The sequence below is a fragment of the Rhododendron vialii genome, chromosome 4a (assembly GCF_030253575.1).
Source record: "Rhododendron vialii isolate Sample 1 chromosome 4a, ASM3025357v1".
Classification (NCBI taxonomy): domain Eukaryota; kingdom Viridiplantae; phylum Streptophyta; class Magnoliopsida; order Ericales; family Ericaceae; genus Rhododendron; species Rhododendron vialii.
In genome coordinates this window covers 9,094,983-9,108,431 of record NC_080560.1, presented here as the reverse complement: position 1 = coordinate 9,108,431, position 13,449 = coordinate 9,094,983, and the positions used below count along the sequence as shown (strand labels likewise).

At 36.4% G+C, this 13,449-nt stretch overlaps 1 protein-coding gene and 1 pseudogene across 1 annotated transcript; both read left to right on the top strand.

Moving 5' to 3' along the window:
* The first annotated feature begins 457 nt into the window (after positions 1–457).
* Positions 458–11,123, top strand: LOC131323631 (tricyclene synthase EBOS, chloroplastic-like; annotated as a pseudogene).
* Positions 4,888–7,646, top strand: LOC131323091 (glutathione S-transferase T3-like). The gene is made up of 3 exons (XM_058354717.1): positions 4,888–5,238; positions 6,236–6,696; positions 6,782–7,646. The coding sequence occupies exons 1-3, from the start codon at positions 5,097–5,099 to the stop codon at positions 7,385–7,387; spliced, it is 1,209 nt and encodes a 402-aa protein (XP_058210700.1). The 5' UTR covers positions 4,888–5,096; the 3' UTR covers positions 7,388–7,646.
* Positions 11,124–13,449: the final 2,326 nt, after the last annotated feature.

The window sequence follows — 13,449 nt, the reverse complement described above, 5'->3', positions numbered from 1 at the left end:
CATGAAAATGCTATTACTAAAATAATTTTTATGGTTGATTTTTGAAACTGTCAATTTCATTCCAAAATCCGAAGGCAATACAGATTTCATCAAATAATACAAGGAAGAAGCAAAACTACTAAGACTTCGACACAGGCACTCCTTCAAGCAGGACCGACGAAACGCCTAGATTTGGAACCAATCTAGGTCATGGTAGTAGAGAATCCTAACGGACCTCCAGCTCAAACCCGCAGTAAACATGAAGCACAACTAAAATCCAGAAATGCAACAACAAATAAGAAACAACAAAATGGAGAAATACAGCTCTCCTACCGGAGCAAAACCAACTAGTTGATTCACCCATGGCACCCGTAAATCTGCACGCTCCTCTGTAAGATCGAGCCGTTGAAGCCGAACACACCACGAACTTATTCCCACCGCCGCACCCCGGCGGATCTAAGGAAGCCTCAGACCAACAATGCCTCGAAGAGACCGAACCTCGGCAATGTTATTCGCCCACTTCCTCTACCCTCCAGATCTGGGGAAAACCCGAACTGGAACACAACTGAACCGGGGAAACCAGTTGGAGAAGAACCGGATACGCCGAAAAAACAGGAAAGGAAAACGGAAAAAAATACCCCAAACCCATCTCACCCTCAAGGTTGATTTAGTGACAAGATGCTGATTTTGTCACTAATTAATAAAGTACTTTTGTGACAACTTTTATGTAGTCACAAATTAATTGTTGCACCAAATTAGTGACAATTTCTTTGTGACTAGATAAAGAAATTGTCACTAAAGACTTACTTTCAGTGACGAGATCCAAAATTGTCACAAAATAGTTATTTTCAGTGACAACCTTTATTGTTTTTTTTTTTTTTTGATCAGAACAACCTTTATTGTTTTCACTAAATAGTTATTATTAATGACAATTTTTGCAATCGCCACAACATTTTTGTCACTAAATCTCAATTTTCTTGTAGTGGACTTAAACTTACAACTCATTGCCCATTAGATGTGTGCTGAAAAATATTGAAAGGTTAGGGTGTTCAACTAAACACTGTTAGAGGTATGTGGTGCCGCCCCTAGAGATAGGAGTGTGGTGTTAAATATAAATTACCAAGTTTTTTAAAGTGAAATTTTCTTGAAATGTAGGTACCATGCATTACAGTAATTTGCCATAGATAAATTTTGCTCCTTTTTTTTTTATTTGATTGGCTCTATGTATAAATTTTGCTGATTATAACAGTTTTACTTGTAATATTTCTTGTAGGATGAAAAACAAATGCAGAGGGCAGAGAAACTGAAGGGGGAGGTAAAAGCTATGATTGGGGATACAGATGTAAATCCATTGACAATACTAGAGCTAACAGATGATATCCAACGGTTGGGACCGAGCCATCACTTTCAAAAGGATATCACGAGAGAACTAGATAGAATACTTATGTCTGTGATTAATGGAACTAATCTGCGGGAAGATCAACTGATTAGTGTTCATGCCACTGCTCTCTGCTTTAGGCTCTGTAGACAACATGGTTATAAGGCCTCTCAAGGTTCACTTTTCTCCTTTTCATTCATCGAAACGATAAAAATATAATCTTTTCTAGCAAAAAATCTTTTTCAAAATTATTTAAAAGATGAAGGAGGGATTCACGTTGGGTAACTGACAACCAGCTAGCTAGTGCATAAAAAATTTGGTTAGATCGTTATGACATGATTTTTGATTATGAATTGAAGCCTATCACCTACCACGATGCCTGCTATAGTTGAGTTTAATGGAAAAAACAGATTCATATAAATAACCCCAATTGATTGAAACTTAAAGTTCGATCTGGTTGAGTTTTAACTTTAAAATACGAATAGAGTCTTTATTTTCACTGTGGAGTATGTACACAAGTTTGAGAATTTCGGAAAACTGTCTTTATGTTTTTTTTTCTCTAAAAAAGCACATATTATTTTCAAATCGTCTCAATCACGTGTCAGAATAGGGAATTAATTCTTTGCAAAATGAGAGCACAAATTAGGTTCTTTCCAGATTCTGTCTTTGAGGTTTACTTTTTAGAGGCGCAAAACTTCACCCCAATCAGTTAGCACTTTTCAAGAATTTAATCTAACAAAGTATTTGAAAAAAAATCCAATTTTTTATAATTATAAATTATCTTCTAAAAAAACACTAATCTCATAATCATTTGATTGAGAATGAGTAGCATACAAGAACTACATTTTGAAATAGATTCATCAGTCGACTCCCTTATGGAAGGGCATAGTGGTAATAAAAGATTGTTCTTTTTCACATTTTGTTGCGTAAAACAACATAAGAAGATTGTTAAAAAACAAAAATCCTACCGTTCCCCTTTACAAGGAGATAGAAAGCAAGGACAAAACTAAACAGAAACAAGATAGAAGAAGATATGGGTAATGTAAGTACTTCAGATAGGATTTGCTGATCAAAAATAATTATAAACAGATAGGATTTGTGCGATGTTGTACAGATGTGTTTCAGAGATTCAAGGACAAAAGTGGAAACTTCATGGAATCCCTATGCAAGGACACCAAGGGATATATTGCTCAGTCTGTATGAAGCTTCTTATCTTTCTTTTGAGGGGGAAAATCTTATGGAAGAGGCCAAAGTATTCACAAACAAACATCTGAAGGTCATAAAGGGAAAGATAGTGGACAAAGACCTTGTGGAACAAATAGATCATGCACTGGAAATGCCTTTGCACCAAAGGATGTTTAAGCTTGAGGCTAGGTGGTATATAGAGGCTTATGGTAAAAGGAAGGATGCAAATCATTTGCTGCTTGAAATGGCTAACTTGGATTGCAACATGGTGCAATCATTACTCCAAGGAGAGCTCAAAGACATGTCAAGGTAAATGAGATCCCCCCCTCAAATGAAGCCACACTTGAATATCATGACTTTACATTTTAGATTCAAATACGAAAGTTTAAGGAAATTGAATATTAAGTGAGAAGGTTCTAGTATATATTAATTAAGTGATACTATTCGAGTATTAATCGATCATTAGTTCCACATCCAATCACAAGTGTTGTGAATTAATCAGCCATTCAGTCTCCATTGTTATCTTACTTTTTAGGTGGTGGGAAGATATCGGCTTGATAAAAAGTTGAGTTTTGCAAGGGACAGACTGATGGAGTGCTTCTTTTGGAGTGTGGGAATGGTTTTCGATCCTAAATTCAGTGATTGCCAAAAGAGTTTAACAAAATTGGGAGCAATCATAACCACCATTGATGATGTCTATGACATCTACGGATACTTGGATGAACTACAACTCTTCACAGCTGCTGTCGACAAGTTTGTGAACTACAACTCATTTTATGTTTCTTTGTTTTGAAAGCCCAATGCTTATTCAAATTAATGCCCTTGCATTGTAAATTTGCAAGCAAAAGACCAATAGTTGTGGCTTTGAAGTTTTGATAATTTGTTATTTTGTTGATGGGATATAAATGCTGCGGAAATCCTTCCGGACTACATGAAGTTGTGGTTCCCAGCTCTCTACAACACTACAAATGAAATGGCTTATGACATTCTTAAGCGAAAAGGAGCGAACATCATTCCATACTTAACAAGAGCGGTAAGTATGCACTCACCAAAAAAAAAAAAGCGGCATGTATACACGTACTACTTTTTTTTCTTCAAAATTGTAGGAGAAAAAAAAGGAAAATGTGAAGTTTCAATTACAGCAGTAAGTCTCTTTCTTGTCACTACGTAGGTTAACTCATTCACTGGACTTTGGTAATTTTAGTTTATATATATAGTACAAACTAGAGGCCCTATAATATATATTCTCTCTGCTCCCATTTAACAGTGCTTTTACTTTTCAATTTCTTATATCTCTTAATGTAAAATGTATGTTTTATATGTGATTTTGAAAATATTGTGTAATAGAATTAACAGAGATCTATCAAATAAGATTCATATTAATTACATATAAAATTTATTACGTACCATTTTGAAAATATAACTCATATTTTATCTAGTTAGAATAGAACAAGAGACTGTTAAATAGAGATAGAAGAAGTACCAGAATATTTCGATTCACTTTTTGTGTGCCTCTCCATGTGGCAAGTGGCTCGGGCCCATTATACTTAGGAGGTTATTACATATAATGGGTAAAATGAATCAGTGACAAATCTTATATATTGTTTTAAAGATAAGGTTTAGCAATTGTAGTTTTTTTTTTATAGGCAACAAGATTTTTATTAAAAACTCGACAAATGGTACATCAAGACGAGACCAAAAATTAGCCACAGAGCTAGGATGAGGCATGGTGAAAGGCCAAGGAAAGGAAACAAAAGAAAAGAAAAGTTACATCCAATGGGAAAATTGAATGAGCCCATAACCATCCCCACCACTGGTTTCTACATTAATGGACACATTTAATCACTCCTCGGAATACTTATCAGCAACAATTGAACCAGGTCTTGGCAGCACTTAGTAACTCCATATATCACAGCATATGACCGAGAATAGATAATATCATTGCAGAACTTTAGAAATAATTAAGATCATCCAGCAACCAAAGATGGCATCTTGCATTAGTCATTACATTCATCAGCAGAAATTAACAGCGTGGACTCAAAACAGATAAGACCCAAACCATGGTTTTAAATCGCGGTCGCGGTCGGCATAACGGTCACGGGTAACAGATATCGGGAGTATTGGTCAATATGTAACGGGAATCGAAAACCGCAATCGTGAATTCTTTTAAAGCACTAGCAAATGATAAAAAAAATCATTGATATAGTAAAAAAGAATATTAGCGTCAATTGTTACATTAATTCAAATTCTGAGGTCACACAGGGCAATAATACATAAAGTAAAGTGAAATGTGGGACCCCGAGACTTCTGTTTTTACTTCATGTCCACGCAGACCACTCTCAATTACCCCTGTAAGAGCATCTCCAATAGGCTAAGCAAATGTGGGTTTTCAGCAAAATAACTAGCCAAAGCCCAAAAATCCCTTCCCAGCAGACTAGCTCCACGCTCGGGGATTTGGTTTTGCGCTACAGTAGCTCATTTGGCCTGGCGTGGCACTGTAGCTCTCGTCTGTGGTGATTTCTTCTCCCGCTCTCAGTTTCCCTCGCTTTCTCTCATGACTCATCTCCATTCTCCCGCCCAACAGTTCCCTACTTCTCTCGGTTTCTCTCAGTTTCCTACTTCTCTCATCTCTATTTCCACAAGCAGATTCATTGCTGGTGGGTTTGCTGAGATTTTTCATTCTCCTAAAAGACAAGGTATGCTTCTCCCTCTTTTGAAATTACATGTTCTACTTGTGATTTTGGTTCAGAATATGGATTGTTTTCAGCCATATCAATTTGGGTATGAAATTGGAGAAGATTAGGTCTCAATGGTATAAAGTCCGACAGAACAATCCTTCAAGTTGCTTGGATTGTATATTAGCTGTTTGATAAAACGCCCCATTGAGCATTTAGTTTCCTTATTCAAAGAACTACTAATGATTTGAAGGTGCAGCAATATTCCCAATGTGATTTAGAGAAATAATGTGTTTTCTTAAATTTTTTTGAAGGGCTTTCTGATTTTGTGTAGTTATCAACGAATGCGGCCAAAGCAACCAAGCAACCACTAGTTCACTAGGCTAGCTAGTGTTGCTTTAATTTTGTCACGGAGAAAGTGCTTTGGGTTTCATCACAGTTGAATTAGTTCAAGCATGAAACATGTTTTGAAATGAACGAGACTTGGCATTATTATTTGTTTTTGTTTTGTAATGAAGTACTCTGTATCTATTTTTACCCATTTTCAATCCACTAGTTAATGAATAGGGGGTATTTGATACTCAGGCTGGTTTGCAATGGCAGACCAGCTACAAGGGATAGAACTGTGGATTGGCAGAACTGCGGTTGTGATTATTAAAAGACTGGGAGTTCTTGATAAAAAAAAACACACCTTGGTGATTGCTGTGTGATGCTAGGATACACTTAGAGATGGATTTAGTTTCAGAAAAGCACAGTCGATTCTCTTTGTCTCACCACTTAATTTGATCAAATGCAATGGCATGAGATGTTGTCACTGCCAGAATTCAAGTTCAAAAGTTTTTGTGATTTAGAAAACATGAATTTTGGATTACTTAGCTTTGGAACCCAAACGGTTTTATAATCTAGAAGCTAGAAAGCCCCTTTTTTTTATAAGTAGAAGTTTCCATCAGTCAAGCACTGGAATTTTGCATATTTCACTGGATTACTTAGCTTTGTTGATACCTTCTTGTTCTTGTAGGGATGGATGTGCAGAAAAATTCATATTTCACAAATCTCTTACAAGATGGTTTGATCTTAGAAGATGAACTCTCAATGGAGCCTCAAGATGAAGTTGGATTTACTTATGCAAATCAAAATGCAGAAGAGTTCACCCAAGCATCTCAAACCTTAGCTCAAATGGGATCCACTTCTAAGAAACTGCAACGCGGTGGTAACTTCACCGATAAAGAAGACAAATTGCTTGTATCGGCATATCTGAATATAAGCTTGGATGCCGTGCAAGGGAATGACCAAAAACGTAAAACATATTGGAGAAGAGTGTGGGATTATTTCCACGAGCACAAGTCTTTCGTTTCTGAGCGTAATGAGAACTCTCTAATGAACAGATGGTCAGCGATTCAACTTTCTGTTAACAAGTTTTGTGGATGCTATGCTCAAATTGAATTGAGGCATCAAAGTGGTGTGACCGAGGAAGACAAGGTATTGAGCTTCAATATTAACCATTACAGCTGCTCATTACTTCATAGTTTTTACATTTGATGTAATTTTTTTAATATGTTTTTAGGTCTCTGAAGCAAAAACTTACTACAAGTCACTCGAGACCTCAAAAAATAGCTCAAAAAATAGCTCATTTCAGTTTGAACACTGTTGGAAACAGTTGAGATATCAACCAAAGTGGTTGGAGGACTTTGAGAGGAGAAAACCAAAGAAGAACAAAACTTGGACAGTACCTTCTCCTTCTACTCCAGAGTTGGTAGATCTTGGAGAAGGTGATGCCACCTTTGTGGACTTGGAGAGACCTCCGGGTAATAAAGGTGAGAAGGAGCGATTGAAAAAAAGAAAGAAAGCTAAAATTTCCACTTCTCCTCTTGCAGGAATACTAACTGATATCAAGGAAGAACAAAAAAAAGCAAGTGACAAGAAAATGGACATCATCCAACAGCTAAAAGTTCAAGAGCAAGAGAGACTCCAACTTGAGAAAGAGAAACTTCGTCAAGGGGAAGAGAAAATCTCCATTAAGCAAAAAATGCTTCGTGTGGAAGAGATGAAAGAGGAGGAGAGAATAATGTTGGTGGATACAAGTGTCTTGCCTCATGTGCAACAAGAGTACTATCAAAGCCGACAAAGGAAAATCCTTCAACAACGCGAAAAAAGGATTTACAATTGTTAGCCATTGAACTTTTTTGGATATCTACATGTTTTGGCGGGGTTGAACTAGTTTGCCTCGATGATTGCTGGTTTTTGTTATAGTTTTGTCATCAAGAATGTAGATGATTGCTGGTTTTTGTTGCCTTGACGATTGCTGGTTTTTGCTGGCTAAGTTTGTTAGTAATCGAAGTGTCGAACTTTGTAAGCCTTTTGATGGCGAAATTTACATCTGATGAATATTTGTGTATGGCTGACTCATATGCTAAATTCTATTATCAATATTTGTTTCTTGCTGCAAAGTTTGGTTCTGAATTCAGTCATGGATCAAGTTTTGGTGGAATTGTTATTGCTGCCATTGTTGGAATTGGAACTGGAACTGCACCAGTTTTGGTGTAAAGTTTGGGAATTAGAACTACACCAGCTTGCTATAGGTTCTCTTTTCTTTTGGCTTGAATGATGAAGTACCTATTTAATGTGTTTGTTGTTATAGGATTGGCAAACAAAAAAACTGTAACCATTCAACCTGGGGGCAAAGATCAATCTGTGTTGTTTGCAACAACAAAGACCAAGAATCAGGGAAAATCAGCAACAAAAAAACGTTTTTTTGCAATTTTTTGAAGGGCCAATTGCTTATGCTATTGGAAGCTTCACATTAGAAAGAGCTAGCTAAACTACCATTTGGACCTTTTGGATAGTCTCTTTGCCTAGGATTAAATTGAGGCTATTGGAGATGCTCTAACTCTTCTCAAAAATTAATTAACTCTACCTCTCCCAATGCCAAGTCTGGTACAGCTGTGATACGTGTGCTGTGAAAAATGGGACAACAGCTGTGGTCTCTCTCTCTCCCCACCTCCAAACCACCAACGACAACCCCCACCTCCACCACTCCTGGATCGTTCGACCACCGACGCTGCCATCGACGGCCGACGCCTCCACCGACCCCACCTTCTCTATCTCTCACTCGTACGTAGGTAGGACGGGCACCTCCTCCACTGCGGATCTGTGCAACCACAGTGAGCCGACGACTGTTAGAGCGTTTTCTGTGTTCTTTTGAAACCCAGTTTAATAGGAGCCGACGACGGCGACTATCTCTCAAGGCTTCTCTATCTCTCACAATTAACTACGAAGTACTCCGTATTTCCATTTCAAGGCTTCTGTGTGGTGATTTGTAAGCCACAACTTGCGATTCTCTCTGCAGGGTCTGGTCTGCCTGGAACTGTGTAACGGGGGTAACGGCGGTTACACGCCCAATTCCCGTTATGTCGGCCGTTACAGCAGTGAATTCCGGCAACACCGTTATTCGTCGCCGTAACGGTACCGGCCATTCCAAATCTCGTTACGTGATGGTGTAACGTCCGTTTTTTAAAACCATCCGACTCTGGCTGCCGTGCCCCAGACTAGGCTTGTTAATAGATCGGATTCGATCCGGATCCGATTCGAAAAATTCGATTCGGATCCGGATTCGAATCCGATAACATCGATTCGATAATTCGATAATTCGAATCCGGTAATTTAATACGGATCCGGATCAGATCCTGATCGGATCGGATTAAATCCGTTATCAATCCGAATCCGAACTTTTTTTTTTAAATTTTCATTTTTAAAAAAAAAATAGTAAAATTTTTATTTTGAAAAAAAAAATGTTTAAGAAGTTGTATTTTTATTTTTATTTTCTATTTTAAATTTTTTTTCGGAAAATAATTTTTTTTTGAAAAAAAAATTGTATTTTTTTGAAAAAAATTTTTTTTTTTTGCTAAAATTTTTGAAGTAAAAAAAGTTTCCGGATCGGATTCGGATTTTCGGATCCGGATTACCACTATCGGATTTAAGTCTTATCGGATCCGGATCGGATTGTGTCTTATCGGATCTGGATCGAATTATGTCTTATCGGATCCGGATCCGATCCGGCCCATTGACAGGCCTACCCCAAACAGATCTTATACTTTTGGTCCTCCAAAGCTTAAAGAATTATTGGAATTTTACATAGAACATCAACATGACATCCAGTTAACAAGTATTAATTATCCAAACACGTTCACTTTGATTGGTTGAGATTTTAGAAAGTTATTTTTGAGAATTGAATGGTAATGAATAAAAAGAGATAGAGAGAAAAAAATTTATTAAAAATTATGCCAAGAATAAAAGTTACTCTCAGAATGATGAACCAAGCGGAGTGGTTGTCATTTTCTCCAAACTCCAAAAAAAAGACACCCTGACACAACCAACACCAGAAAAGAAGACCAAAAGCCCAAACCCAAAAGACAAGAAAAGAAGATCAAAAGCCCAACCCCAAAAACCCAAACCAGCCCAAACCAGATCCAACCCCAAAACCCCAATGCAGCCCAGACTGAACCCTGAGAAAACCCCTTACACCTTCACTTTCCTAATTCCATCCAGATTCTACTTGAAATCTTTCACAGAATATTCATGCATATTAAATTTGCCTTTTATCCATAGTGCCATTCTAGTTTTAACCCAGCAATTGTAGTTTCTATAAATTTGCAGTGGCTTATTTAATAATGAGCTCTATCTATACCCCGGTGGGTAGATTTATGTAAATCAATTTTGGTGGAAGCAAAGTGGTGTTTTGAAAAAGAGACTCCAACGTTTAAGGCATACCTGGAGAGTGGAGTGGTTTCGGCATCGATGATGCTTGTATCAGTTCATGCCTACTTCTTGTTGACTGAAACTATTACAAAAGAGGCTCTGGAATGCTTGGAGAAGAAGGAGTCGTACCATCCTCTCATGGAATGTCCATCCCTCATTTTTCGACGTTCCAATGATTTGGCCACATCCAAGGTATGCTAGCTATTTACACTCCATTAATTCCTACATTGTTCTGCTACAGTTTATTTCTCAGAAAGGAAAGGCTCAGATCAAGGGTTTACCCCATCTATAAGTTTATAACCTAGGTAGCTTCCCATATTCTGATCAGGAATTAGTCAGTTGAGCCACACGGGAAATCATATGCTCAAAAGGAAAATATTTCAATGAAAAGCCGGTTTTAATCTTAACGGTGTTTGGTACGTATTATTTTTGTTTCTCCAAAACATTAAAAATATATATATATATATATATATATAGAGGTGAATCATAAGTCTGACACCCTCATTTTTTGTGTGTGTGTCACAGGTTGAGTTGGAGAGAGGTGAATACGCGAACTCAATCCTGTGTTACATGCACGAAACCGGGCTTTCGGAACAAGAAGCCCGAAAGCACGTAAGGTAATTGATTGACAAGGCATGGGAGAAGATGAACAAAGAACAAGTACTAGCAGTTGATTCTCCATTTGAAAAACCATTTACTGAAACAACTATTAACGTTGCTCGAATGTGTGAATGCACTTACCAGAACGGAGATGGGCATGGAGCTCCGGATAATCAAGCAAAGAACCGGGTCTTATCGGTGATAATTGAACCCATTACGCCTTGTTAGCCAATGGTTCTCAAGTTACTACTAGAAAAGAGAACAGAAATTAAAGTTGGAAGTTTGCACCACCGTCGTGTGTGGCCCAAAGATAATTTATTGTAATAATTTAAATCATTCATTTTGCTTTATAAAATCGACGGCCTGGATTCTATCAATAGTTTTTTATTTATTCACCTAACCATTCCAATAATTGAAAAAGAAAATAAGAAAATGTTGTAACACATGGAGTTTTTCCTTTCTGTGACGCGGCTTTTATTTATTATTGGTATGTGGACCGTGTAGATTGTACTCGAATTAAATCAATATAATCTACTTCTGTTGAGTTCCTCAAAAAAATAGAAAAAAAATGTGATCCTATCAGATTGGAAAAAAATCGGAAAAAAAGGAACGCAATTCTCAAAGCAAAAGTACTACTCCCTCCGTCCCTTTTTAAATGTCCCGTTTCGTAATTCCAACTTATTAAGAAAATATAATCATTATACCTTTCACATCAATTTTTATCTCCGTTTTTCCTATTTACCCTCTTTAGAGATATTATCATTACATTTTTACTCACTAACTTTTCAAAATAGAATTTACTTTTAAGGGCAAAATGGAAAATGTACCAGCTTTTTCCCACTAATTTTACAAAATTGACACTTATTAATAAACAACCCAAAATAAAATACTGAACTTTAAAAATGGGACAAATGGAGTAATATATGAGTAATAGAGTGCACGGTTAGATAGGGAAGTGTACAACTACTCCATCTGTCCCATTTTATTTGGCCTTTTTTGATGTTTGTATCAGTTTTCAATCGCTTATATCTTTTAATATGAATCATCAAAAATATAAAATATAAATTTTGTTTCATAGTTCTTGATTAGGTCTATAATACAAAGTTTTTGAAAATTATGAAAAATATTAATATAAATTGTGACATATAAGAGTTTAAAGAACGACACGAATAACGAAAAAGACCGAACAAAATGGGATGGAGAGAGAGTATTTTTCTTCGTTTGGCTCCTCTTTATAACAAGGTCATCTGCTCGACGCTCGTGCCAAAATGAATTTGATATAGTCATCCTTTAACTTTCTACAAAGCACAAAGATTGAAAATAATAATACTGTTATACCGATTTATTGTCAATCGTTATTATGATCTCAAAATCAGACAATTGAATTAAACCCTTCTCATTTTGTCATGCAGAGCACTTGGCTTGAATGATATAAGATATTTGATAAAGCCAAAGTAAATTTGAAATAAAATATGACTTTTTGTCATTTTTTTACAACAAAAGATGTCAACAAGTGGACTTGAATTTTGCCTAAAAGTCTACTAATTAAGTACTAGCATTTACCACCTAGTTTTTCATCCCTGCATTTCCAATAATTTACTCCAATTATATTCATTTTTGGTTTAATTATGAAGATATTGAGCCAACAGACTCCATATTCATCACACCCGTCCCTTTCAAAGACCACAGTTGACTAGTCTCCTTCAAGGGCGGACCTATGTGTGGGCAAGGGGGGTCCATTGACCCTACTGAGTTGCAAAACTCCTAGTAATATACATATGTTCTCCGGACATTTTCATGGTTTTGCCCCATGTGTGTTATATCTTGGGGTTTTTGCCCTGAAGATAATTTTAATTGCCCCATAAATTTAATACTCTTCGGTTTTTGCCTCATGAATTTTACACTATTTTCTCCTTGCCCCCAAAATAGTATGCTTCCCCCAGATTTTGGTCTTTGTCCCATGGATTTTATACTCTTTTTTCCTTGCCCCAAAAATAATTTACTTCCCCCAGATTTTATTGATAAGTTGCCAACCATTTACATCTCTCTCTCTCTCTCTCTCTCTCTCTCTCTCTGTGTGTGTGTGGAAAAGAGAAGAAATCAATTGAAGCATCAATTAGATAAGAAATTGACTGCATGGATTAGTAATAACCCATGAGCCATGATTCTGTTATTAGGTAAATCTAAACCCTAGGTCCTAATTTGAAAGCAAAAACCTGCATGTATCAATTTGAGACAAAATTAATTATTTGTATGGTTGCATCTTTTTTTATGTGTGTTTTTTTTCTCATGCTTCATATTTGGTAAGCAAGAATTCTTAATTTGTATTTTTTCAGATTGTTAAATGATATTTCTTTCTCGACTAGATTGTTAATTAGATTGTTTAATGTCTACCATCTACATTGCTTAATCCTAATTAAGGATATTGAATTTTGTGTTCTGCATTGCTTAATCCTAATTAAGGATATTGAATTTTGTGTTCTACATTAGGTTCTGTCATTTGTTTGACGATTTCTTAGTCCTAAATTAATGGGTTGTCCCAAGCGTAGGGCGGAGACCGACGCAGCATAATATTCGGTAAGACCGGAGTCGAATCCACAAAGACGGTGATGTGTGCTGACTAAAAATTCGGGTTGTTATAATTTAAATGGGCTCTTAGAGCATCCACATTGTAATAAGCAAATTGGTATGGATAAGCAAACTTAACAACAATGCTAAAAAAATACCTGACATTGTAATTAGCAAAGTTACAAGTCTTTTAGCAAATAACCAAATTTCACTCATTCCATAACCAAACTTAACAACTTTTATCAACAACCAAAACTCAATAATCAAACCCAATAACCAAATTTAAAACTAAAAAACTAAAGAACACCC